The 27,330-nt window shown below is 36.4% G+C and overlaps 3 protein-coding genes, 1 long non-coding RNA gene and 1 pseudogene across 7 annotated transcripts; 2 read left to right on the top strand and 3 right to left on the bottom strand.

Moving 5' to 3' along the window:
- On the top strand, positions 1-2,528 carry LOC147533767 (cytochrome b561 and DOMON domain-containing protein At5g47530 pseudogene; annotated as a pseudogene). The gene has a single exon (XR_015228068.1). The product of XR_015228068.1 is annotated as a cytochrome b561 and DOMON domain-containing protein At5g47530 pseudogene (transcript).
- Positions 2,529-2,858: 330 nt separating this feature from the next.
- On the bottom strand, positions 2,859-6,637 carry LOC147533766 (uncharacterized). The gene is made up of 2 exons (XR_015228069.1): positions 4,799-6,637; positions 2,859-3,384 (listed from the first exon to the last, which is right to left on the bottom strand). It is a non-coding gene; the product is annotated as an uncharacterized LOC147533766 (long non-coding RNA).
- Positions 6,638-13,838: 7,201 nt separating this feature from the next.
- Positions 13,839-15,457, top strand: LOC147533765 (NEP1-interacting protein 2-like). The gene is made up of 5 exons (XM_086647850.1): positions 13,839-14,373; positions 14,488-14,666; positions 14,755-14,838; positions 14,931-15,098; positions 15,197-15,457. The coding sequence occupies exons 1-5, from the start codon at positions 14,217-14,219 to the stop codon at positions 15,317-15,319; spliced, it is 711 nt and encodes a 236-aa protein (XP_086503976.1). The 5' UTR covers positions 13,839-14,216; the 3' UTR covers positions 15,320-15,457.
- Positions 15,427-22,222, bottom strand: LOC147533764 (beta-adaptin-like protein B). The gene is made up of 15 exons (XM_086647846.1): positions 21,105-22,222; positions 20,143-20,340; positions 19,346-19,459; positions 18,964-19,214; positions 18,618-18,753; positions 18,288-18,467; positions 18,116-18,208; positions 17,818-18,029; positions 17,671-17,734; positions 17,404-17,583; positions 17,144-17,236; positions 16,670-17,067; positions 16,384-16,573; positions 16,098-16,301; positions 15,427-15,952 (listed from the first exon to the last, which is right to left on the bottom strand). The coding sequence occupies exons 1-15, from the start codon at positions 21,402-21,404 to the stop codon at positions 15,653-15,655; spliced, it is 2,913 nt and encodes a 970-aa protein (XP_086503972.1). The 5' UTR covers positions 21,405-22,222; the 3' UTR covers positions 15,427-15,652.
- A 1,023-nt stretch (positions 22,223-23,245) lies between these two features.
- On the bottom strand, positions 23,246-26,973 carry LOC147533763 (putative protein phosphatase 2C 60). 3 transcript variants are annotated; one of them, XM_086647848.1, is made up of 5 exons: positions 26,469-26,973; positions 25,591-26,023; positions 25,085-25,452; positions 24,520-24,756; positions 23,246-24,300 (listed from the first exon to the last, which is right to left on the bottom strand). In XM_086647848.1, exons 2-5 carry the CDS (start codon positions 25,907-25,909, stop codon positions 24,031-24,033), a joined length of 1,194 nt encoding a protein of 397 aa, XP_086503974.1. In that variant the 5' UTR covers positions 25,910-26,023; positions 26,469-26,973; the 3' UTR covers positions 23,246-24,030. The 3 variants fall into 3 exon arrangements, with proteins under 3 accessions (XP_086503974.1, XP_086503975.1, XP_086503973.1); XM_086647849.1 differs by having other exon boundaries at positions 26,289-26,691; XM_086647847.1 differs by lacking the exon at positions 26,469-26,973 and having other exon boundaries at positions 25,591-26,041.
- Between the last annotated feature and the right edge of the window lie 357 nt (positions 26,974-27,330).

Genomic DNA, 27,330 nt, shown 5'->3' with positions numbered 1-27,330 from the left:
TCTTATTAGAACTAACAACATTAAGTTCTCATTGCTTCTTCTTTGATTATCACCACCATCCGTCAATACTATTAACATGTCTTCTTCTCTGTTTAAATCTCCTGCTAATTTGTTCTCATCTTTCTTTCTCACTTTCATTTTTCTTCTCACCTTTTCATCTTCTGCTCAACTACTTCAACATAATACATGCTCTAACTATTTGTTTTCCGATGCAAACCGTGTTTACAACGTTTGCAATGACCTTCCTGTTCTCAACTCTTTTCTTTACTGGAATTTCAACCCATCTACTCGAATTGTCGAAATCGCTTACCGACATACAAACATCACTTCTTCAACATGGGTTGCATGGGCAATCAATCCAACTTCAACTGGTATGATTGGAGCCCAAGCTTTTGTTGCTTTTCAAACTCTCGATGGTTTGATTACTGCCTACACTTCTCCATTGACTAGCTATAAAACCCAACTCCAAAAGGGAACTCTTAGTTTCCCCGTCCTTGATGTTTCTGCAACTTACACCAGTAATGAGATTATTATATTTGCCACTTTCCAACTTCAGAACGATAACATCACCATGCTGAATCACGTATGGCAAGATGGACTTATTATTGATGGTACCACTCTCGCGATGCACCGTGTTTCTGGACCCAATGTTCAATCCTTTGGGTCTCTTGATTTACTATCAGGATGTGTATCGAATCCCACAAAAAGAGGAGCAAGACCAAAACATATAATACTCAAGAACGTTCATGGCCTGTTGAATGCAGTAAGTTGGGGAATCTTAATACCGGCGGGTGGGATAATAGCAAGGTGTGTGGATATAGTTGATTTGGAAGGGAAGCCGCAGTATTCCTTCCACATAGCCTGCCAGGTATCAGCTTATGTAGTTGGAGTTGGTGGATGGGTGTGTGGGCTGGTGTTGGGTAATCTGTCTTCAGGCGTTCAACACAGCACTCACAGGAGCTTAGGTATTGTTCTCTTTGTTCTCGCTACATTGCAGGTACTTGCGACATTTGCAAGGCATGGCAAGTACAGATTCCACTGGAATAGCTGTCATCACTTGACGGGTTATGTGGTGATTGTGCTGAGTATCATTAACGTTCTTAAAGGCATTGCGATACTAGAGCCTGAGAAGATATGGAAGATTGTCTACATCTTAGTTATTTCCATCTTGGGTATAATAGCAGCTGCCCGAGAGCTCTACTTCGCGCCCCTTGACAAAAAGAAGAAAGAGACATCCGCCGCCCAGCCACCTCCTCCCTGAAATAATGTTCTATATCTCACTGTTACTTTGGAAATTCTGATGTAACAAATCTGTCTTTCTCGCCTAGCTTTTTCGGTTAGACGTTGTGTGCTCAAGCATATTCTCTTACCTCTATTAATACTTGAAGGCCCTTCGAATTATGAACAAAGTATAATATATATATATATATATATATATATATATATATATATTTAGTTTTCTGGTATTTCTATAGATATATCCTTCAATTAATGATATTCGTATTTCTTATGCTAACCAACAACTCTTAGCTATTGTCTCAAAAAAACAACTCTTGGCTAGAATAGTTAAAAGTTGGTTTTCACCCTCTAGGTCTGGTGTTCTTGATACGGATGCATAGATTACCGTTCGAAAAAAGAAAAAAAAAACGTGCGTACGGACACATTTCATAACCATGGGATTAGGAGGTGATGGTTGCCTTAATTTCATGACCACCTTCATCCAAGTCGACAATGCAAAGATCAGATGAATCACAGACAGGAAGAGGAATTACTGTCTCGAGAGAGAAGGGGGTCATCGTCCTTATTGTACCAATGTAGCCAAATTGGCCACTCCCTATCAGTCGACCATGTTCATTACATTCCTAGTTTCAAATTTAATTTGACTTATTTTGCACCTGCAAAGCTTTTCACAATAATTAATACTGAACAGGGCCAATACCATTGGTTTTTCGCCAGTCTTTTTCGAAGGAAAGTAACCACCATCTTATAATTCAGTACTGCATCAATTCACATTATAACACCTCCATTGAAGGAGATAAACTCGGCAATTCCTTTTGTTTCCAACGAGATAAATTTCGGAGCGTAAAGCATAATGTGCTATGCCTGATGAGAGTAACATTTGAAATTTCCACTGGAAAGAGACCGACTCGATTAATAGCAAGAAACAGCAAATAAGTTCCCAATGTTGGTGTTCAGCAATCGCTAATTTAGTAGGCGTAAAATCTCCATTGGATGTTATAATTCAAGAAACTTCACTTTCTTAGAGATTATTTTTAATGTAACTATAAAATGGAGAGATTTTAGTTTGATGAAGTTGTTCAATAGTATCTGTTTGCAACGAAGCAGAAGAAAAACTTTGCCCAACCAAATTGACCCTAAACCACCATCTCTTGAGTCGCTGATATCACATATAAACCTGTCATGACAAATGTGACAGGCGATCTCAATTAAAAATCAAGCATCTCCAAACATCACATACATGATGATCTACTAGTTCATTACGACTGCCGCCTGATCAGTTCGGAATAGATCCCACGTTAACCCACCTTGCTTGATAACATATTGTAATGTTTGCAATGCAACATATTCCTGAAAAACACACTTATCTTGCCGGTATAAACTGTACAAAGATGAAGTGTTGTCCATTACAAATGTGAGATTATGTCCACTCATTCAGCAGCTACCACCACGATACAAGTAATGTCTAGTACAATCTGAATAGAGTCAACTGCCAAACTAACCTACATTAGCACACATCTTTAGGTGTCTTTCGTTATTGTGTACGCCATTACTTCTCCAAAATCTTACAACAACATATATCTAAGCATAAACCTCCAAACCAATGATCTCAAATAAAATTCTAAACCCCTATCATATATTTGCTTAGAACAGTGGATCTGAATTTATTCTGTAAGGGAAAACCTTACGCTCTTTCATGGCCACAGGCTACTTCAAGATCAATAAAAGAAACAATGGCTAGTAATCACATCTAAATAACTACATACAGCAGTACTGCATTAGATAGAATGAACTAAGAAATAGATAAACTAAAGCCTTATGCGTCGGTCACATAACAATTACCGGTAATGAGGTTAATATGCATACTCTTGATGTGAAGAAAAACAACACCAGCAGTATCCACCGTTTTCCTCACTGATAAAGTTATAAAGAGCATCCATCCACCAATTTCCTCGCTGATAAAGTCATAAAGAGATCCTGCTACGCCTATAAAGACAATGATTAAGGATCAACGCACCAAATCCGAACAAAAAGAATTTAGATGTTCATTATTGTCAGTTTGGAAGGAAGCGCAATAAATCTTTGCCCAACCAAAGTACCCTAAACCACCATCCATCTCTTGAGTCGCTAACATCACATAAAAACCTGTCAGAACAAGGGTGACATCCAACCTTAAGTATGAAACATATCTTGAAAAGCAAACATATCTTGCTAGTATAAACTGTGAGGAGATGCAGAACGAGACTTAACCCTAAAACTTTTAAAATATTACAAACATAAGAGAGGAAGATAAAAGAAGAACGTTTCCATACATCATAGGTGAAGTATAAAACCACAAAGGTTAATCATTTGCCATCCATTATTTTAGCTTAATCTGTAGTCTTTACCAAGTAAATCTCGAACGAATCTACATTTCTTGGCGTCAACTTTGATGTATGAAGATACTTAAAAAAGAACCTACTTCACCAATATAAATTATTAATGTAAACCTCTTTGAGCATCACATGCATAAGCAGAAAAAGCATACCAATTGCCAGCCATTATCTTGAGTAAACCCAGGGCCTATATCTCAAGTGAACCCCACAATTGTTGGTAGACAAAATTTGTATTTCCTTGACCAAACTAGAATGCCAAGTCTCAGCATACAACACTAAAAACAAATTTCAACCAATTTTAAGTATTTCCTTGACCAAACTAGAACGGATTTCGCTGCCATCATTCCCTATAGCTCATTAGTCATTACATACAATCAGAGATGACCAACATAAATCATAGTCTAAGTGGTTAGCCACACAAAGGTACATAAACTGTACATCAACATTGCAGAAACTCCCACTAAACTTTAAAACTTCTAAAATGCGGTTAGAAGAAAACAAATTAAGCTATCTCCATATTTTGCATGTACTAAGTGTTTAGCCACACAAAGGTATATAAACTGTCATCCATTATTTGTAATCCAAACAGAAACTCAAACTTTATTGGGTTTCAAACCATGACATATGAATATGCTTACAAAAATTATAAACTAGTAAACATTATTACAAAAATTAATTATAAGCAAATATTCAAAATAGTCTCTGAGTTCAACTCAAGAGAACATTAACAAACAATGCAGATTGTTGCCCAATTACAATCTTTATGATCTTTTTGTGTTCTTTTTCTCCTTAATTCAATCAAATTGTTCAAGAAAAAAGAACTGTACAGTCATATGAAAAGCTTAACTGCTAATATCAAGTATTCGCATATCACAAATGTACAGGAAAAGCTTAACTGCTAATGTCAAGCTAAACAGGCAACCTTTATTTTACATGAGCCCCCAATTTCGCAACTTACCTTTGCATGATCTCAAATAATATTCTAAGTACCCGCATTATAAGCTTCTTATAACAATGGATCAGAATCAGGTTTGTAAAGAATAACCTTAAATGACATTTTGCTCTCTCATGGGCTACTTCGAGATCGATGAAGGAAACAACGGCTATTACTAAATTACTGTAAGCAGCATTAGATAGGGTGAACTGAGTAATAGCATGAGAAACCAAAAAGCTTTGAGAATTACCAGAAATGAGATACACGGATATCTATGCTTTTGATGCGGAGGAGAACAGTTCCGGGCTTCCAGCAATATCCACTGTTTTCACTCACTGATAGGTGCAAGTATAAAACAAATAAGGTTAACCAGTTTAAGTATATCCATGAGCAAACCAGATTGGATCTCGCAGCCATTATTTATCCCCCATAAGCTCACTAAATACAATCAGAGACCACCAACATAAATCATAGTCTACAAAAAGAACCCATTTATCATGGTTATATACATTGTATGTCGACAAATGCAGAGACTCCCACTAAACTTCAGAACTGTTGCTAGAAACAAAAGCATAAGCATCCCCATGTATTGCATGTATAAGGGGTGTTTAGCCACACAAAGGTATATAGACTGCCGGCCATTATTTGTAATCCAATTGATAGCAATCCCAAGAAACTCAAATTTTTGGGTGTCAAACCATGACACATGAAGATGCTTAAAAGAATTACAAACTAGTCAATATTATCAGTCTCCTTATGCTGTGAGTTCTGTACATCATGTGTACAAGCACAAGCGTAAACCAACTCCCAGGCAGTATTTGTATTTTTCCAACCTTTTCTCCAACAGAACTCACGTCTCCTTATGCCGTATGACAATGCATGGAGATACAAACTTAACTAAGACTAGTGACTATTATCACTAAAAGGATACAATAAGTAAAAAAGAAAGAAAACTTTGTTTGCATACAACAACTGCCACCAAGATACATGTATTGCTTTGTGCAATCTGAATAGAGTCAACTGCCAAACATAATCTGCAGAAGCCCACATCTCAAAGTGCCTTTCGGTAATTTGTACTTCGACTTCTCGAAAACCATACCTCATATATGTCACTACCAATATAAATATATCGGAAACGATATTCTCGAATAATGGTCATGTATCTTGGTGGTGAACTATAGTGGTATATGATCCGACTTAAGTTTAAAACTTGTAAAATGAAACTAAAGTTTAAATATAAAATAAACAACATAATAAGCATCTCCATACATCATACATATAAGCACAAGAGAAGGCAAAGGCAATATTTGCATTTGCATCGATTCCAACCTTCATCTCTTATAATACCCACATCTCTTGGTGCCATATGACGATGCATAAGGAAACTCACATCTCTTTATATCGTGTGACGATGCAAGGAGATACTTACGTAACTACAAACTAGTAACAATTATCACTAAAAGAATAAAATATGTACGAAAAACATTGTTTGCATGCAGCAGCTACCACCAAGATACATGTATTGCTTTGTGCAATCTGAATAGAATCAACTGCCAAGGAGAAGCACACATTTCTAAGTGTCTTGCGATAATTTGTACACCGACTTCTCGAAAACCATACCTCATATACGTAACTACCAATATAAATATATTGAAAACGATACTCTCGAATAATGCCCATGTATCCTGGTGGTGAACTATGGCGTACGATCCGACTTAACTTTAAAACTTATAAAATGAAACTAACTTTGAAATATAAAATAAAAATAATAATAAGCATCTCCACACATCATACGTATATAAGCGCAAGAGAAGTCATAGCCAATATTTGTATTTGCTTCGATTCCAGGCTTCATCTCTTATAATACCCACATCTCTTGGTGACATATGACGATGAAAATACTCGCGTCTCTTTATGCCATATGACGATGCATGGAGATACTTACGTAACTAAGAAACTAGTAACTATTATCACAAAAGAATAAAATAAGTAGACAAGAAAGAAAACTTTATTTGCATACAGCAGCTACCACCAAGATACATGTATTGCTTTAAGCAATCTGAATGGAGTCAACTGCCAAATGTAATCCGCAGAACCGCACATTTCTAAGTGTCTTTCAGTGATTTGTACACCGACTTCTCGAAAACCATACCCCATACATGTACCCACCAATATAAATATACATGAAAAGATATTCTCGAACAGTTCCCATGTATCTTGGTGGTGAACTATGGCGTACGATCCGACTTAACTTTAAAACTTGTAAAAATCAAACTAAAATTAAAATGTAAAATAAACAACATAATAAGCATCTCCACACATCATACATATAAGCACAAGAGAAGGCAAAGCCAATATTTGCATTTGCATCGACTCCGACCTTCATCTCTTATAATACCCACATCTCTTGGTGCCATATGATGATGCATAAGGATACTCACATCTCTTTATGTCGTATGACGATGCACGGAGATACTTAAGTAACTAAAAACTAGTAACGATTATCACTAAAAGAATAAAATATGTACGAAAAACTTTGTTTGCATGCAGCAGCTACCACCAAGATACATGTATTGCTTTGCGTAATCTGAATAGAGTCAACTGCCAAGGAGAAGCACACATTTCTAAGTTTCTTGCGATAATTTGTACACCGACTTCTCGGAAACCATACCTGAAATATGTAACTACCAATATAAATATATTGGAAACGATACTCTCGCATAATGCCCATGTATCCTGGTGGTGAACTATGGCGTACGATCCGACTTAACTTAGAAACTTATAAAAAATAAAATGAAACTAAATTTGAAATATAAAATAAAAAAAATAATAAGCATCTCCACACATCATACGTATATAAGCGCAAGAGAAGTCATAGCCAATATTTGTATTTGCATCGATTCCAGGCTTCATCTCTTATAATACCCACATCTCTTGGTGACATATGACGATGCAAATACTCGTGTCTCTTTATGCCATATGACGATGCATGGAGACACTTGCGTAATGAAAAAAACTAGTAACTATTATCACTAAAAGAATAAAATAAGTAAAAAAAAGAAAGAAAACTTTGTTTGCATACAGCAGCTACCACCAAGATACATGTATTGCTTTATGCAATCTGAATAGAGTCAACTGTCAAACGTAATCTGCAGTAGCGCACATTTCTAAGTGCCTTCCAATAATTTGTACACCGACCTCAAAAACCATGCCTCATAGATGTAACAACCAATATAAACATACTGGAAACGATTCTCGAATAATGCCCATGTATCTTGGTGGTGAACTATGGCGTATGATCTGACATAACTTTAAAACTTGTAAAATGGAACTAAAGTCAAAATAAAAAATAAACAACATAATAAGCATCTCCACACATCATACGTATAAGCACAAGAGAAGTCATAGCCAATATTTGTATTTGTATCGATTCCAGCCTTCATCTCTTATAATACCCACATTTCTTGGTGACATATGACGATGCAAATACTCGCGTCTCTTTATGCCATATGACGATGCATGGAGATACTTGTGTAATGAAAAAACTAGTAACTATTATCACTAAAAGAATAAAATAAGTAAAAAAGAAAGAACACTTTGTTTGCATACAGCAGCCACCACCAAGATACATGTATTGCTTTATGCAATCTGAATAGAGTCAACTGTCAAACGTAATCTGCAGAAGCGCACATTTCTAAGTGCCTTCCAGTAATTTGTACACCGACCTCAAAAACCATGCCTCATAGATTCAACAACCAATATAAATATATTGGAAACGATTCTCGAATAATGCCTATGTATCTTGGTGGTGAACTATGGCGTATGATCCGACATAACTTTAAAACTTGTAAATGGAACTAAAGTCAAAATAAAAAATAAACAACATAATAAGCATCTCCACACATCGTAAATATAAGCACAAGAGAAGTCAGAGCCAATATTTGTATTTTCATCAATTCCAGCCTTCATCTCTTATAATACCCACGTCTCTTGGTGCCATATGACAATGCACAAGGATACTCGCGTCTCTTTATGCCATATGACGACGCATGAAGATACTTACGTAACTAAAAAACTAGTAACTATTATCACTAAAAGAACAAAATAAGTAAAAAAAGGAAAAAAAAAAAAAAAACTTTGTTTGCATACAGCAGCTACCACCAAGATACATGTATGGCTTTATGCAATCTGAATAGAGTCAACTGTCAAACGTAATCTGCAGAAGCGCACATTTCTAAGTGCCTTCCAATAATTTGTACACCGACCTCAAAAACCATGCCCCATAGATGTAACAACCAATATAAATATATTGGAAACGATTCTCGAATAATGCCCATGTATCTTGGTGGTGAACTATGGCGTATGATCCGACATAACTTTAAAACTTGTAAAATGGAACTAAAGTCAAAATAAAAAATAAACAACATAATAAGCATCTCCACACATCGCCACATATAAGCACAAGAGAAGTCAGAACCAATATTTGTATTTTCATCAATTCCAGCCTTCATCTCTTATAATACCCACGTCTCTTGGTGCCATATGACGATGCACAAGGATACTCGCGTCTCTTTATGCCATATGACGACGCATGGAGATACTTACGTAACTAAAAAACTAGTAACTATTATCACTAAAAGAATAAAATAAGTAAAAAAGGAAAAAAAAAAAAACTTTGTTTGCATACAGCAGCTACCACCAAGATACACATGTATTGCTTTATGCAATCTGAATAGAGTCAACTGTCAAACGTAATCTGCAGAAGCGCACATTTCTAAGTGCCTTCCAATAATTTTTACACCGACCTCAAAAACCATGCCCCATAGATGTAACAACCAATATAAATATATTGGAAATGATTCTCGAATAATGCCCATGTATCTTGGTGATGAACTATGGCGTATGATGCGACATAACTTTAAAACTTGTAAAATGGAACTAAAGTCAAAATAAAAAATAAACAACATAATAAGCATCTCCACACATCGTACATATAGGCACAAGAGAAGTCAGAGCCAATATTTGTATTTTCATCAATTGCAGCCTTCATCTCTTATAATACCCACGTCTCTTGGTGCCATATGACAATGCACAAGGATACTCGCGTCTCTTTATGCCATACGACGACGCATGGAGATACTTACGTAACTAAAAAACTAGTAACTATTATCACTAAAAGAATAAAAAAAAAAAAAAAAAAAAAAAAAAAAACTTTGTTTGCATACAGCAGCTACCACCAAGATACATGTATTGCTTTATGCAATCTGAATAGAGTCAACTGTCAAACGTAATCTGCAGAAGCGCACATTTCTAAGTGCCTTCCAATAATTTTTACCCCGACCTCAAAAACCATGCCCCATAGATGTAACAACCAATATAAATATATTGGAAACGATTCTCGAATAATGCCCATGTATCTTGGTGGTGAACTATGGCGTATGATCCGACATAACTTTAAAACTTGTAAAATGGAACTAATGTCAAAATAAAAAATAAACAACATAATAAGCATCTCCACACATCGCACATATAAGCACAAGAGAAGTCAGAGCCAATATTTGTATTTTCATCGATTCCAGCCTTCATCTCTTATAAAACCCACATCTGTTGGTGCCATATGACGATGCACAAGGATACTCGCGTCTCTTTATGCCATATGACGACGCATGGAGATACTTACGTAACTAAAAAACTAGTAACTATTATCACTAAAAGAATAAAATAAGTAGAAAAGAAAGAAAACTTTATTTGCATACAACAGCTACCACCAAGATACATGTATTGCTTTGTCCAATCTGAAATCTGAATAGAGTCAACTGCCAAACGTCTCTTTATAGTTTATACCAACTTCTCAGAAACCACACCACTACATATTGTTATTACCAATGTAAATATGTTGGAAACGATGTTCACAAATAATACCATGTATCTTGGTGGTGAATTGTTGCAGACTTAAATTAATATAAAATATGTTGGAGACTTAAATTAAAACTTGTAAAATATAACTAAATTTAAAATATAAAATAAACAACATAACAAAATCAATACATACGTCATGTAAAAACTACAACCACAAAAGTGAACCAAGAAACTGACATTGTTCACCTAATATAAAGCGTATATTTGATGCATATAAGCAATTAACCTTAACTTGTAACTTGTAAGAGCTATTGAATCAATCAAGTATAGGCACATGTTGTTTGGAATATAACCCAACGCCAACTTTAATTTTCCATGAAACCCTAAAAGTGATCTCAAATAATATACTGTTAGCTTATAATAATGGATCGCAGTTGCTTGTGTAAAGGGGGGAAACCTTAAATGAGATGCACGGATCATTAGACAAAGTGGAACTTGTAAAAGCTACTACTGTATATCCTTGTATAGGACCCTGGTCTCTTTGTATTCTATTTCTTCCTTACACAACCAAATTGTAAGAAAAAACTTTTATATATCACATGAAGAGCCAGACTGTCAATATCAAGTATTCGTAAGTTCGCATCTACTGTTTTGTATATCAGTCACAGGAAAAGCTATTGTTTTTTCTTTTGAAACCCAGGAAAAGCCAAAAAGATCATTTCTTTAAACACTACGATTTAGGGTTTTGTGAATTCAAGATTTAAGATCATAATACTGCAATCAGATGAGAGTTATCGTTAAACCAATCGGTAGATCGGAAAGGAATGAGAGAGAGATTCGTATAGTAGGGTCCACTTCGGGTGAAAATAAACATAAACAGTGATTATCACCCCGATCAGTGTCGTCCCTATGAGCAAGATTGTCGTTCTTGATTTCCTCTCACTAAAGCATACTATAGAGATACCAAAAAGATCGTTTCATTGAACCATAAAAATTTAGGGTTTTCTGAGTTCAAGATTTGAAGATTACAATACCTGTCAGATAAGAGAAAGAAAGATCAGGAAACGAAACCCGTGAACAGTGATTATCACCCGAGCAGCGTCGTCTCTATGAACAAGATTGTTGTTCTTCAACCCTCATCCTAATATCCATCGCTTCCTCTTGTTCAGCAATTAGGGTTTTATTTTCAAGAACACAAGACAAATTCTTGATTTGGGTTTCTAGATATTTTTGGTGGACAGCTGTGGCAACGGCTAAAAGTCCGAGCAAGACCTGGTTAGTTCCGCGCTTTGGTGGGTTAGTGGGTATATAATCACCACCGAAAGTGCGAGGGAAATGGACGCGTCATTGCGCCCTCTTAGGGAACACAAAGAAATATTAGGAAGCTTAAAAAAAAAGGCCGTGCAAAAATAGTATTAACTCAACTGGTAGTCCACTTGGTATAACATTTGGATCTGTCAACAACGGGTAGTCCACTTGGTAAGTGCATATACTTTGGAATGCGGAGATCTCCAGTTCGACCCCATGAAAGTGCAAATCCAAAAATATTGAGAGCTCGAGTACAAATAAAATAGTTTATGTGAGTTTAGGTCATTTAATTCGTCGGGCTTTGGCCCATTTAGTTTCGTCGGACTTTAGGTCAGTAGTAATTCGGCAGTTATCATGTTTAATCATATCGATGTAGCAATACCTTTGTAATGAACATTGTAGTCAACATTCAAAAAAAAAATATTTGGGGCGACTTAATAAGTCAAGATTGACTTAAGAGCATAAGAGTAAAGGTTAAAAGATAAACAGAATTATTTTTTATGTTGAAAGATAAATATGTCTCCTAAGTCAATCTTCATCGACTGAATCTTTATTCTTTAAAGACCTTTTTTGTGCCCAAAATCATCGCCTCTAAAAAAAAGGGAATGATAGGGTAAAAAAATAATTGCAACTCGTGAAGCCCGAATACAAACTACTCAAACTATTGCCTATAAACCATCCAAATAAAACATCTACTTGGGTATTTTATAATAGATAACTGCATCTTGGACAATTCTTGGTAGTTATCCTAGATAAACTAAGGAGAAATCCTAAAACTTGGTTTTCAATGGCCCCTTGATCACATCCTCAGCCCTTTATGCATCATATTTTTCCCTCCGGAGCACAAAAAGAAATGTTTATCGCCCTTTCGTTGAAATTAGTGTCCCTCGAGTAATGAATAGGAATGACGACAAAACCATGCGAATGTGTGTTTGACGGAAGGATTGAATTCTCTTCGTTATACGTATGAATTTCCTTAACTTCTTGAGTGTGTGTTCTCAAAATAATCGGAAATAGGGTTTTCTTGCCTTAAGCCCTTAACCATGTAAAAATATAATCGTCTGCAAATATTCTGACTTTTTCTTGATCGTCGGATCTCGACTTTTCGATATGTCACGTACATACACGTGTTACACACATATCTCAATTCTTGGACTCGTCTTGATTGTCGGATCTCTTCATTTCGATTCTCTTATGTCACGTATCCTATTAAAAGGGAGAGCCATAGTGGTGATCTGAATAGTGGTCGTGAAGACCAAGAGAAGAGAAGATGAAAACAAATAATAATAAAAAATTAACCTTATACTTCTTTTATCTTAAAATCAAAAGGCACTCCAAAGTCAATGGGGTCAATTTTGCAGATAGGATTGACTTAAGTTTCTAATGCCCCAACTATAATTGTATACCCAAATTACCGGCCAAAAAAGAAACTGATTACCAACTTCACAGGCACATACCAACTTTTTGTTCCTATCATTGTTACACATCTATTGTGTATTAGTTAAGATGCCCCTCTTGCCAACAACTCTTGGTTGGAGTGGTAAGAGGTATAGTCTTCCACCAATCATTGTTACTAATCATTGTTACTACGTACTTTCTTTTTCCTTGTACACCGTGTGCCCGTGCACTTTCAATTTTTAACGTAAAATCTTTAGTTAACTCAAAATCTGTAATAACATTGTGTGAAATTCATTACGCCATCTAGGTTTGGGTTCATAATATCATCGAGTTTGTAGGTTTGTTTAAACCAGCTCACCAATTCCAAACAAATTTTGAGGTAAGAGAATCTACAAAACTACCATGTGTTAATTTTCTTTTACAATTCGCAAGCTAAATCAACTTACCATTATGTATTTATGTTACTTTGAAAATTCAATCTAGTTGCAATTTTATTTTAGTTAAAGATGGTATGAATTTTGAAATGAAAGACCTAGAACCAAATCTCCCCCAATACTAACTTTCCGCGAAAGTATTATATATATGCGTATATAATAACCCTCATTTAATGTATGTTACCTTATGTTGAAAGGATGGCTAAACAATACACGTATTATTCAGCTATTAATGTTTGTGGTAGACAAATTGGAATACCTTTAAAAGAATAGTTCTCCAATATAATTTTTGAAGACTAATAGATGGATGAATCATATACTAGATCGTGAAGGGAAGGTTCTAAGCCTTAGAAAATGAACTTTGTCAACAGAAAAAGAAGCTTCTTTTATCAGTTTCTCTCTCCATATTTTGAATTGACAATTGTAGGACAATAATAGATCCACAATTTATAGAGAGAGATTTGAAAAAAAAAAGATGAAGCATTAAATGCAATGGGGTTTTTGTGACTTTACGTGGTATCCTGTTCCTCCAGTCTTCTTCATCTCTTTTTTCCTTAAATCTTAACAACTAAGTAATTACTCTTCTCTATATATCCATTCCTTTTCAATTGTCTTTTAATCATCAAAACTTCTTTCATTTCTCATCAGTATTCTTAAACCTGACCCAGGATGAATTTCTGCACCCACCCATCTTCATCTTCTTCATATTCATCTTCTGCATCTTTTGGGATTTGGGTTTGCAGATTAAAAAACATATGCAGTTCTGTTGTTTCTGCTGCTCTTGGAGACCTTCTTTCTGCAATCTTCATCTTCTTTTTCGCTGTGGGTTAGTCTTTTACTCTTCATTCCTCTATTAATGTTCATTGTTCTTAACATTTAAAACACTCTATCAAACATGGGTTCTTGAATCTTAACCTTCTCTCTCTCTGAGATTTTGCAGTGGGTTCTACGTTAGGAGCCATAACGGGAGCTATGATAGGCCAAGAAACCGAAAGTGGTTTCTTTCGAGGAGCTTCAATTGGAGCAATCTCTGGAGCAGTTTTCTCTATCCAGGTCTTCGAATCTTCTCTTGATCTCTGGCATTCTGATGATACTGGAATCGGATGTCTCCTATATTTGGTAAGTACAAAAGGAACACGTCTACTTGATACCAGTATCTTCTTCAGATCTCTAACATCGTTTTTGATATGTTTCACTTCTTATCCAGATCGATGTTATTGCAAATCTTTTAAATGGGAGATTAGTTCGCGAACAAGTAGGTCCAGCAATGCTAAGTGCAGTAAATAGTCAGGTATACTACTGAAATTCATTGACTGAATAGTTCGAAAGATATTGATGTTCATACCCAACTAGAATTCTAACTTCTGACAAATGTATTATCAGATGAGTGAAACAGAGATAAACTTCGACGAGGTCAGTGACATGTTTGGTACAGCTGGGGTTAAAGGATTATCAGGAGACTCAGTTGAGAAGATACCAAAGATCAATATCACAAACAAGAACAATGTGGATGCATCAGGAGACTGGGTCTCCTGTTCCGTTTGCCTTCAGGTTCAACCCTAATTCTCTTTACAAAACTAACTTGTTTAGTTCAACTTGATTCACGAAGAAACTAACATACGTGTTCTTTTTTGGGCTTATGTTTTCAGGACCTTCAGATCGGTGAGACAGTTCGACAACTGCCTGACTGTCATCATATGTTTCATCTATCTTGTATCGATAAGTGGCTCATCAAGCATGGTTCATGTCCATTATGCAGAAGGGACTTGTAGATTTAGTCACTCTTCATTGATTTTAACATTCAAATCTCTTCATTTTGTGTTTGTAAATATCTTGTTATGAGTAATCTATACTACTGTTTCACGTAAAATAATTCTGATTTTCGGAGTGATAATGTTTTCTCAAGACCTCAATCGTAAAGTGGACAACTCAAAACCTAAAATTTATAAGAATTCTCACGAATATAACAAAAGATTGCAACAAAACTCGAACAACTTCGATAACATGAACAACGAAAAAAACGTAAAATAGGAGGAAAATATGAAAACAGAATTCTCGAAAAATCCAAGTATTTTACAACTTACATAAGCATGGATCAATAAGTATCAACCTTTGAGCAGAACTTCCAAGTCTTCGAAGAAGAGTGGAGCCATTTCAGGGCTTGGTGTCTTGATTGCACATTTGAGACCAGGGATGCCGATGGTAGCAGTAAGTTCGATGAGGAATGGAATTCCTCGTGGGGTCTTGGCAGATAGATACAACACGTCCTGATTGGCATGCCTCCTCTTTGCGATAAAGAACATGTTGGATGCAGCAAGGCGATCGAGAGTTGCTTCAACGCTGTTCACTACAATGCCTGGAAGGTCCTTCGTAACTTCATTTGAATCAGGGAGAGACTTCCATGTCTGTAAGGAGGAGAGAGAAAATCAGAATGGAATTGTAAACAGGAAAAGATAAAGATGTTATGACAATAATGATTACTTCGCAAAATTTTGTACTGAGGTTGTCAGATCACTTTAGGAATTTATAGAGAAAAAGTTAATCGATTACCTCAAGGAAGTGTGCACGTTCCATTCTACCGTCCTCGGAGAATAATACGAGTAAAGAAACTTTGTCATTGAAGTACCAGACAGGTTGTTGATTGTTTTTTACTGCAACCTGCAAGACGTTGTTTGGAGGACCAGTGGACAAATTTTGGAACAATACCATCGGCAGAAGGACTGATGCTGATGTGCCAGGTTGAAGTTGAGGGACCTATAGTGAAAGAGTATATTCGAACTCAAGATAGGTTTGGCATATGAAGATGAAAGCAACGCATATGAGAATCTATAACTACCTGTAACGGACTAGCAGCTGCAAGACCAAATGTATTTTTGTTGAATTGAATCATGAACCCATCTAGAGGAACTTGCGTGTTGTTCTCAAACAACATACTGTAAAATACTTGTCCATCACGTCTTGTAAGTTGGGCATTTATCTGCAGACCTTGACCAGTTGCTGCTGGAAGTACAACAGGTAAAGGAGGGCTGCAGAGATACGGGTAAAATGTTAGTATTGCAAACTTGTAAGTTGGGCATTTATCTAGATGTTCAATCTTTAAGTAAAATTACAAACTTGCTTACCCAGTAGGTGTAGTAGGCTGATCAGCAGGGACAAGAGCATTGTCGAGGCCTATCAAATCACCAAGTAAGTCAGGCACTGGCGCAGGAGGTGGTGGTGCTGGTGCTGCTTGCCTAGAAGCAGTATAGGAAGCATTGCTCGAACTAGCTGCTGAAGAACTGATCTCAGACGCATGAGCAGGGGACTCGGAATATCCGGATTCACCAGCTTCGGGGTATTCTTCATCTTCTGTTCTCTGGATTGCAGTTTTAACACGAGTAACAAAAGCCTCTGGAGGCTTATGATAGACAGAAGAAAGAGTTGCAATGTTTGCTAGAAGCTCATCAAGAAGTGAAGAATCAAGTTGGTTTGAATCATCACTTATCACAGGCTTCTCGGCTAATACCACGTCTTTTGCTGCCTGGAATAAAAGTTGTGATCCTTGAATTAATAAAGAGTATATGACCTATTTAGTGGAAGAGTTGAACTTCACATACCTCAGGGTCAGTTGAAAGAAGACGCCAATATATGTACGCACGATCACGCAGATCAGGATTGTCCGTCTCGACGGTGGCATTGTTCAAAACAACCTGTAACATTGCAGTTGAAGCAGCAATAAAGATTATTAAGAAAGCTTAAAGATCATTTGCAACTGTCCAAGAACCAAAACGTACTAAAATTAACTTAAATATAATATAAGTAAATGAAGGGATATGTTCAAATGCAACTAAGACCTGGCGTGATGGAAGTAACATACCTGAATCATTTGTTGGGGCCCTTCCGTTGGCTTCTTAAGGAACAGTTTAACAGTTGCTGTAAGCAATTGCAATTGGACAAGAGCAGGCTCTTCTGGGAAAGTCTCTAAAAAGCTTTCCAAGAGTTCGTCGGCATTGTCAATTCTTTCTGCATATTCACCAATAATCCAGATCATGGATGCCTATGGTCGAAACAGAAAAGCAAACGTATAAGTAAACAAGCTAACAAAATGGACTCTTCTTTGTATATTATAATAAAGAATGATAACCTTTGCTTCTGGCTCATCTAAGGTGTCTAAGCTCTCACAGAGTGTGGCAATGATGGACTCATAACTACAGGGAAATAGTATTGATTGATTAGTATTGAAAGAAGTGATTTATCAACAACAGAAAAATCATGCAATTCAGAAACTTACGTGTTGGGATAACGTCTAAATATGTCTTTGATGACTATAATAGCTTCCTGAACAACGTAGTTTACTTTTATCTTTATCAGCTCCAGCAAAACGCTTATGCAACGTTCAGCTGCTCTCTCTAACTTGATGGCACATCGACCTATAGCACGGACAGCTTTTCTGACAAAGTCAACATCTACTTCAGTGGCATACTCCTTGAACTCCAGTAGAACCTGCAGAAAGTACGCACACCAAGCATATAAGCAACCCATAGAACCACATAGACATGCTTTTTAAGATTAAGAATGTTAATATATACCTGGTCTATATTCCGATCCGATGCGAGCTTAATCATAATCTCTAACTTCTCCATCTTCACATAAATTGGGTCGTTGTACTTGCAGAAGAAAACCTAAAAAGTGGAATTGCAGGTAATCATTCAAAGTCACACTAACCATGTGGAAAGGAGATAATAATGATTTACTAAATACCTTAATTTCATGAGCAAGGATTGTAGGCCGTCTTTGAACAATAAGATTTATGTTACGCAGTGCAACGTACTGTATCTCAGGTTCAGCAGAAAGCAGTGTTACAAGAGGAGGGGCCATTTTCTTGCATAGATTCCGAACAACATCGGTACTGGTAATGAGTTCCATTTGTTGAAGAATCATCTACAATCAAATGAGGACATTATTTGACGCACCATTGAGAAGAAATTGGAAATTGATGAATTATCGAATGTGTCTTCAATCAGAGCACATTGAAAACAGTACGCAAACTATAAATACCATTTAAATCAATTAAGAGGAACAATGTCTAACCTTAACAGCTGAAAGCACTACCGCACAATTTGCATGTTGCAACCGTGGAGTAACTCGCTCCACTATATTTTCAGCTTCACGAGCATCAGCTGCCTTGTATTTGGAAAGAGCATCCAATATAAAAACTTGACCCCATCTGCACAACGTGAAGTTCGACTTAGATAGCATTGTTAGTGGTAAAGCGAACAGTAATAATAACATATGACAGCAACGATATCTAGAATGGTAGCTGGGGTAACCTAAGCTTGCAGGTAAACTACTCTCCCAAATTGCATGTGGCATATGCAATTACCATGATTAGAGAAAACTCAATAAAATGCTACTTGGATGACAATTAGAAACTTACTCGGTACACTCATTAAGAGCTGTCAAGAGCTTTGAGAGCGTGTGACTAGTGATTTCAAAGATAGGTGTACTACTGTTCTCTTGGATTTCTGCAAGAGCTGCGACAGCATTTGCTACAACCATAGGATTGTTGTCCGAAATCAAATCTTTGAGAGTATCCAAGAATCCCCTATCTTCCACTAGCTCGGCATTAATATCATAAAGTTTAGCTACACAAATAGATGCTGTCTTCCGAACATAGGGATCATCATCCTGTAAGAGAATGAAAGTTGTAACTTGTAAGTTTAACTTGATCCCCCAAATTTTTGACAAGTACTGCATTTAAGCAACAGGAAATGGATTACATGCAATTTCAATAACTTTTACAAAGAAAATAATTCAACCTTAAGACATCTTTGAAGAGGATCGCAGAGATACTCTGTGATTTTATCAACACGGATGCATCCCATTGTCCTTACAGCTAAAGCACGAATTAAGGGATTCGGATCTTGTGAGTCCTGCCAAACCAAAAAGCAATATTTAAGCGATAGAATAATGAAAACATTGACATATTTAAGCTGACGAAAAAAATTCGTAAAAATACAAGTCCCGTCTTAAAAAGAAGTAAGATGCACATATGTCAATGAGAAGATGACGCTCAACTTGCGTTTCATGTTACTTAATAGATTGTCCAATAAACAAGACAGCTTGTAGCCAATTGTAACTGATACACTGTTGCAAAGTTCATGTACACAAAAACATACAAAAGTTGACTTCGATGTAGCAAAACCTCATAGACAAGGATGGTAAGCTCAGCCATCAACGGCAACCCTTTTCTATGGGGAAAAATATCATTGAAGGTAGTGTGGGCTAAATTATTATCTCAAGCAAAGAACCAAACACAATAATGAATATCCAAAACACATTCTGCTGTGTGATTAAGAAGTTTTTGAAACAAATTTGTGCTACAAGTAACATTGTCAGCTAGCAGCTTAACGTTAACTCCTATACACATGAACATATGAATGTGAGATCCAAGACATAAGTTTTCATTACTTCATTAGCAGCAAATAATTCCCAATTGCTAAATGCACTTAAAGAGTGAATGAAGAAGAAAAGGTGGTTGGTAAATGATGCTTCTGTACAAGCGAATATGGTGATAAGGAAGTTCTACTATAGTATTCATTTATTGAATCCATACCTTGACAAAAGTATTTACAGCAAGAATTGCAAGGTCAGGCTGACTTTTAGCATAATTAATAAGATACAAATAAACAAGCTTCTTAAGCTCCAAATTCTCTGTTTGCATGCAATTCACCACATCTGTGAAAAGCGAGGACACATCTTTCCCAACAGTCATTGCAGCAATCACCTTCTTTACTGCATCTTTTTTCTTATCCTATAATGCATATTAAAAAAATTAAACTTCCTATCAAATATCAATCACTTCCAGAGAACGCATACCAAATATTTATTTGCTAACATTTCAATTGGTATAAAAGAAAAATGGAGAAATGAGTAAATTTTCAATTTGGTGGCTTCAACTTTCAAGCAAAAGGTATAAAACCACTCATACATATTCCATCCCACATATAGAAAAGATTTCGACGTGAAATGCAAATGAACCTGAGAAAAGACTCTCCATCGAGCGAGTCCCACTACATTGAAGAAACTTGTAAAAAGTACATTGGGTTTGAAACTTTGAACATCAACTAGTTTTACCTCTACCCTACTATATTTCCTTTAATTCAAACCTAGTCTACAAGTATCTCCAAAATCCTCCTCAATTATTCATCCACTTAGTATTTTTTCATGTAAATTTCAGTTTATAGTTCAATAGTTGGTAACATATCACCTATACAAACAACCTAAATTCCCAATCTCATAAGAGAGCTTCTAATACTCAATATATTAGGGTAAATTCCATGCCCTAGATATCTACATGTGTTCCATAGACATCCTTTAACTTCAGCTCAACCAAATAATAAACAGATCTTTCATTCGTTCAATACGATCAATTTGACTAGACTCAAATACACAGATCTGGTAACAATACCGGTTAATTGATGAATTAATAAACAAAGATCCATAAAAATAAATGTTATTTGAATCAGATCTAAGATGATGAAGTTATGATAAAAATGAGGTTGAAATTAGAAATACCTTATATTGAGAATTGAGTTCATCTTTGAGTTCAGGGATTTCTCCCTTTTTGGTAGTGGAGAAGTATTTAGAGTCGTGCCCACTCATCTCTCTTCGTCTTCGTTCTCGTCGGTTTTTCTCTGAATCGAGCAAGCAAAGGAAGAAGAAGAGAAGAAAAAAAAAAATAGACCGGCAAAGCGAAAAACCCAATATAAAAGTACCGTTTTTTATAAATCGAACCTGGTATTTTGTGAATCGGTTTTTATTTTGGGCTTTGTTGGATTGAACCAAGCCAACCGGAATGTGTACGTGTTGGCCCATTTATTTTTGGGTTCACAAGGGGAATTTTGAGGCCTTTAAGGCCCAAAGATGAGGGCACCCCACACCCAAGGGAAGGTCCATATGCTCCTCCCTATTAATGCTTAAGCACATTCTACAAACCAATTTTGGGGATTCATTAGGGGACACCTTTAGCAATAACGTGGTGTGCCGCCAACAATTGGCTGTGTGTCTACTCTGAAAACGTGGAGGTCAAAGGATCCATTACTATCGAGGCAGAATTCATCATTTATTGAGTTGCGTTAAAAGTATAAATAAAATTAAGATAGAAACGAGCTTTTCATGCTCTCATTGTAGCCTTAAAAGATCTTTATATGGTCATTAAGATTTGAGATGTCGTTGATTATAAACAAAGTTAAGATAGAAATGAGCTTTCATGCTCGTATAATTAGGATTTGAGATGTCTTTGATGGTGGTTATCGGACTTGTTCAATTTATGTATTTTTTTTTTTTTTTTGAATTGTTCAATTTATGTATTTATTTATGATGTAATCATATGATACTGAATGTAATGTCTCTTGAAGTCCATGTCAAGAAAATAAAATATTCCACGGGACTTTTCTACCCAATAGGCCAAGTGACCTTTCTTTCTCGGTGTTTGTCTGTGTATCTCTTTCTCTGTGGTAGTCTCGTTGGCAAGAGAGAGAAGAAAGCGAGAAAGAAAGAGGATGCAGAGAAAGAGAAATGTCAAGGTTAAGAAAAGTTACAGCCAAGTGGTTGAAGTCAGTTTTTTTGGCATACAGGAGAAGGAAGACACACTATATATATACATCAACAACCCAATTGTAAGTAGAAGAGTCAATAGTTCTTATTGTTCCAAACCTTAAATAGTTCATAGTGGATACTGTCCCACTGATATGCAATACCATCAAACACGTTTAGCGAGCATTCTGGCAACTACTAAAAAATATTTGTCTTCTTTATGTCACACGATAAGTATGCCTACACGATAAGTTAGCTGATTGTGCTTGCTTGATGGATATTCTATAATTATATGTATCGTAATACGAGCTTATATTGGCGCTATCATGATATTTTCACAACTTGTTATTAAAATTGAAAAAGTCATCTCTAGGAATATAAAATACATGGTGAAATGAAGAGAGCCCAACACTTTCTCAAGTGGAGCCCAATCCATTTCTTCTTTTATTCCTTCTTCTTCTTTTTTTGTTGATGGCATTCATGATCAAAACACTGAGAGTAAGAAGAACCTTCCTAGTTCTTGCATCCTGAGACCATAATTATTATCATTATCTTTTGCCCACAAAACACATAGAATCTCAACTTCTAAAAAGATAGGGTTGGGGAAGCTAGGAAACTTCCTTCCTGCTTCAATTACATGTGAAATAGTACTTTTAGACCTAAACTTTTGGGTTATATTATTGTCTAAGGGTGTATTTTTGTGATAAGATGGTTTGAATTTTAAATTGAAATTTTATAATCATCTTGTGTCAAAAGGACTTATCAAACTTGACCCAAATCAAACTAATTTAATGTGATTCTAAGTTCGAGTTAATAACAACCATAGATAGATTTTCACATCACATGCACAAGTTGTCATTTAAAAAGGAGTGACAATGTGCAAATCACAACTCATACATTCAGACGTATTTGACTCATGAAACTCAAAGACGATTCACATTCAGACGAGTCAGATTCTTCGATGAGAGAAACACGCTTCTGCACCAATTTGTGTTCTATATGGAGTAGGTTTTTTGTTAGGTATTATGCCTTAGTATTGAGGACTACAGCGACAACCTCTTGTGATCAATTTAGTTCAGAATTAGCATTGAAGAAGTTTTCACACCTTCATACACCACTTATACAATTCAAGAATTCAAATTCATTGTCATACTAATTCTTTTTACATAAATCTGTTTGCAGAAAAAGGTATTTCTGACCCATTCACAGGTGCAACCAACCAGCACATCTAGACGAACAAAAATAATGCCAAATAACAGTAGTCAGCAACTCATTTCAGATCCTGGTTTATGTCTGCAATCTTCAATGGTAATGAATAATTCAGTTCTGATTCAGTACATGACATTTGCCTGCTTGAAACCTCTGATAAGTAAACCAACGTACTTTCCGAAGATCTATCATTAAACTTCAGCCATTCAAAGAAAGGTAGGTTTCATTCTTTTGATCGGTTTCATTCTTTTGATCGCCTATGAAGCTACCAATCGAGTGCTTGAGTTTAGTTGAATAAGAATCATCCTTCCTGTACTAAGTTCGACACTGTCACAAGTCTTGTAATTGAAAAGTCGAATAGAAAGAGAAACTTAGATTGCCAAGGATGTTTCACACAATTTACAAAGGCTTGAAGACCATTTGAAAAAAAAAAAAGCAAAAGAGAAGAGAATAGAGAAGAAAATGAATAGTAAGAAACTAAGAACTCTCCTTGAAGTTATCTCTCCTTTCTCTCTCTCTTTTCTTCTTCCTTTTGCTTGGAACTCAAAGTCCCTCTTCTCCCAATTAGATTGTTACAGTTTTGTCCTCCGTCAGTAACTATCCCGATACCACTCTCTGGGCATAGACTCCAAAAGGATATCCAATCTGCCCCCTGTATCGATCCAGCCGAAAAATATAAGTATACGTTTCTTCAGGTTCATGTTGTACCAATATCGACGGGTGTCGCACAAGGAGCAAGATTGTTTGCGGGTATGTTAATTCCGCCCCCTCTTACAGAAACTGTTGGACCCTTTATTGAGCTGGCCCGACTAATCAGATTTGAATCGAGGAAAACTACTACGACTGTAATATCATCATGGAAATGTCGACGAACTCCACGATCAATCTTCTTTAAATCCGAGTATCTCATTTCTCTCTTCTTCGCCGCTTCTTGTAGTGCAATTTTCACAAGCCTCTTAGCACTTCCCTGCATTAACAACACCGAGCCATTTAGTTCGAGTGGATAAAGATACATGTTAAGTAGAGATGTACAAGGCTTATTAGTAACGACAAATATCTTACATCTCCACCTGTATCTAGGTCCACAGGTGTATCTAGGTCCATTTCCACAGTATCTAGACTAAAGTTCAGAAATTAGGCTATCTAGGTCCATATAAGAACTCTTGAAATGAGATAAAAATCTTACATTATGTGGGTGATTTTGAACTATATCTACTGCTTCCTGACTGGTCAGGTGCTCCCAAAGCCCATCAGAAGCAAATATGAGAAACTGATCGAGTGGCTGCAATTGCTGAACGTAAATCGCTGGTTCGGCACTTAATATTGGTCTTTTGATAGGATCTCGAAGACGAAACTTAGCATATAAAGGTTCCCTATTGAACTCAGCCTTCTTCAGATATACATCTCCAATCGATCTGGAAATCTGCAAGAAAAGGAACAACCATTAGAAGCCAAGAACAAATTGAAGAGGGCATAGGACCATCTATGGGTAGACTACAGAAGGCATATAATCGCCATACTCCAAAGACAAGTAAACAAACATCTTCCTTTTAAATCCTTTAACTTATCTTAATATACAACCTAAATTGCAGTAGTATACTGATAACCCAAATATGAAGACATCAGCTCTAGCCGAAAAGGACTCGGAAAGCATAGCTAAACTAACCATCAAGGCAACAAAGCAAACAAGTATAACACGGGCCACTATAAGTCACTTGGCGTTCAACTTCAACTTCTAGTGGACATAATACCTGTATGATACCCTTTACACGCCAGACATTGTGCTTCAAAACTACAATATGAGGGTCATCAGGGTGTAAAGCATGCAACTCCCGTCTTACTGACTCTATACTCGCATTATGCTCTGTTGATAGCTGAACAGCCAAAACCTCCCCAGTTGCTTTCACAAGCTTTCCCAGAACAGCGCGAGAGTCACCGGCGTTGGCAATGTAGAGAGTCCCTCCACAGATGACACCAACGAGGCAGCAGGACCCAACCGCTGCAATCTGGGGTTTCACTGGCCATTGTTTTGTAACTAGAGAGAGAAACCCCTCTTCAGTTGCTTGAAACGCCTTCCTTAACACATCCGCAGACATAGAACGTTGCTCTGCAGTAAACCCTGTACATCAACAGACCAACGGCACATAAACACATCGCGGAGTAAAGACAAGTAGATTCGCTGTGAGAAATAGATTTGAAAGTTTAAACATAATATATGTAATCACAATTAGACCCAGATGTCGAGTGAAGTTCTTACTCTTGAGATGGTGGAAGAGGTGATCATTGACGAAGCGTGAGGTCTCAGGTCCACCATGGCCATCATATACCCCAATAAATGTCCCATAAGGACCAGAATCATGAGAGCTCAAAGACCCAGATTCAACCTGGCTCTGATCTTCAAGCAAGTTATTAGCTTGAACAACTGCCATTGAGAATTCTCCATTCCAGTGTTGTCCTCTATCTTTATACCAAAGAAGTCCGTCTTGCCGACCAACTGAATCTAAACCAGTATGAACATAATTATCCGATGATGGCCGCCAACAGGCCCTCAGAAGATTCATCAACACAGATAACATCCCTCATTTCACCCAACCCAAACTCCAATTTAAACACATCCAATAAAGGATGCAAAAGTAGTTCAATTCACACAGAAACTTGGAACTTTACCCACCTCCAATAGTTCAATTCTCCTGCATAAAAACACAAATAACCCCACACGAAAAGGAAAGAAAATTATTAAACAGTAAAAGTCAGAGAATTAAAACAAAAAAAAAGAGATCATTAAATGAAGAAAAGACTAAACTTTTTTTCATCAAACTTAAGAAAAGTATAGCATATGAGACCAAAAAGTCCTACAATCAAAAACCCTTTTCTTTTCTCTATGAACAGAAATTCATAACCACAAAATAGGAAATCCAAATAGAAAGCCCAGAAAATGAAATAGGTCAAGTTTACCTTTTCCATTACTTTTTATCAAAGACAAATTGTTTGGTAAGCTACCCAAGTTCATAATCAAGTTCTATTACAAATCTAAAAACAAACCCAAATACAAAAAAAAAAAAACAATCTTCATTTTAACACTAAGATCAAACCCTAGAAAACAAAATACAAAAAAAAAAACCATTAAATACTCACAATTTTGTGTTTTTTTCTTCCCTAATTTCAGGTTTAGTCGGCTAGACTCCACTGTTTGAAAAGCTGGGAACGATTGAGATCTAGTGAGAGAGAAGGGTAAACAGAAAGAACAAAGTATGACCACGTGATTGTTTGAGACGTTAGATCTGGAGATCCATCGAATGAGATGGAAATAGAGGAAGCTATCTGGGTTTTTGTTTCTTTTACCTAATTCCTCTCACTTGTTTTTGGGTTCTGTTGAGATACAGAGAGATAACAGAGTAGAAGAGAGAGAGAGAGAGAGAGAGAGGGTTTTTTGTCTTGAAAGCTTGAATGGAAGTGATATAGTCAGGACCACTTATCTAATAAGCATGTACCGTGCCAACTGCAAAATAAGGTATTTTCTCTAGTAAGTATCATGTTTTAAAAATAAATCCAAATATGCTCCAATGACACTCGCAGACATCATCTTGTACATACATGGAAGAAAAATGTGCTCTAGTCTTTGGTGCATTGGTTGTCCTCTCTTAAGTCTACGAGGTCGTGGGATCGTGTTTCGGTGAAAGTTGTTTGCTATTAAGATTTCTCGCTTGTAATTTACGCTATAAATAATGTAATAATTTACTGTCAAGATTCCTGTAAATATTGATATTGTACGAATTATTGAAAGATACACTCATACAAGTCACATTAAATTTATGCCTAAAGTCTCCCTGAAATTTTGTTCTCTACATTATTTTAAATCGAATTAAGACGCTACTTCCCCCGGTAACCAGGTCCACGAGATAGCTTTTGTTCTTGGCAGAGACTCCACACCGATACAACATCGACAATGACATGATTCTTTCTGTCTATCAGAGTACACAGTGTCATCGTGAACCCT

The sequence above is a fragment of the Eschscholzia californica genome, unplaced genomic scaffold (genome assembly GCF_041429995.1).
Source record: "Eschscholzia californica isolate CP2 unplaced genomic scaffold, dmEscCali1.0.p SCAF_6, whole genome shotgun sequence".
In the NCBI taxonomy this organism is placed as follows: domain Eukaryota; kingdom Viridiplantae; phylum Streptophyta; class Magnoliopsida; order Ranunculales; family Papaveraceae; genus Eschscholzia; species Eschscholzia californica.
The sequence above is the reverse complement of the archived record's forward strand: the minus strand, read 5'-3'. Positions and strand labels throughout refer to the sequence as shown.

Coding starts and splice junctions, on each gene's coding strand:
- LOC147533763 (XM_086647848.1), bottom strand. CDS start 25,909: ATGTTATCTGTGTTGATGAATCTTCTGAGGGCCTGTTGGCGGCCATCA. Junction 25,453..25,590: donor CCTCTTCCACCATCTCAAGA/GTAAGAACTTCA, acceptor GTTGATGTACAG/GGTTTACTGCAGAGCAACGT. Junction 24,301..24,519: donor TTCAAAATCACCCACATAAT/GTAAGATTTTTA, acceptor TTGTTAATGCAG/GGAAGTGCTAAGAGGCTTGT.
- LOC147533764 (XM_086647846.1), bottom strand. CDS start 21,404: ATGGGCCAACACGTACACATTCCGGTTGGCTTGGTTCAATCCAACAAA. Junction 19,460..20,142: donor CTGTAAATACTTTTGTCAAG/GTATGGATTCAA, acceptor TTGGTTTGGCAG/GACTCACAAGATCCGAATCC. Junction 16,302..16,383: donor CAGCTGCTAGTCCGTTACAG/GTAGTTATAGAT, acceptor CTTTCACTATAG/GTCCCTCAACTTCAACCTGG.
- LOC147533765 (XM_086647850.1), top strand. CDS start 14,217: ATGAATTTCTGCACCCACCCATCTTCATCTTCTTCATATTCATCTTCT. Junction 14,374..14,487: donor CATCTTCTTTTTCGCTGTGG/GTTAGTCTTTTA, acceptor GAGATTTTGCAG/TGGGTTCTACGTTAGGAGCC. Junction 15,099..15,196: donor CCTGTTCCGTTTGCCTTCAG/GTTCAACCCTAA, acceptor TTATGTTTTCAG/GACCTTCAGATCGGTGAGAC.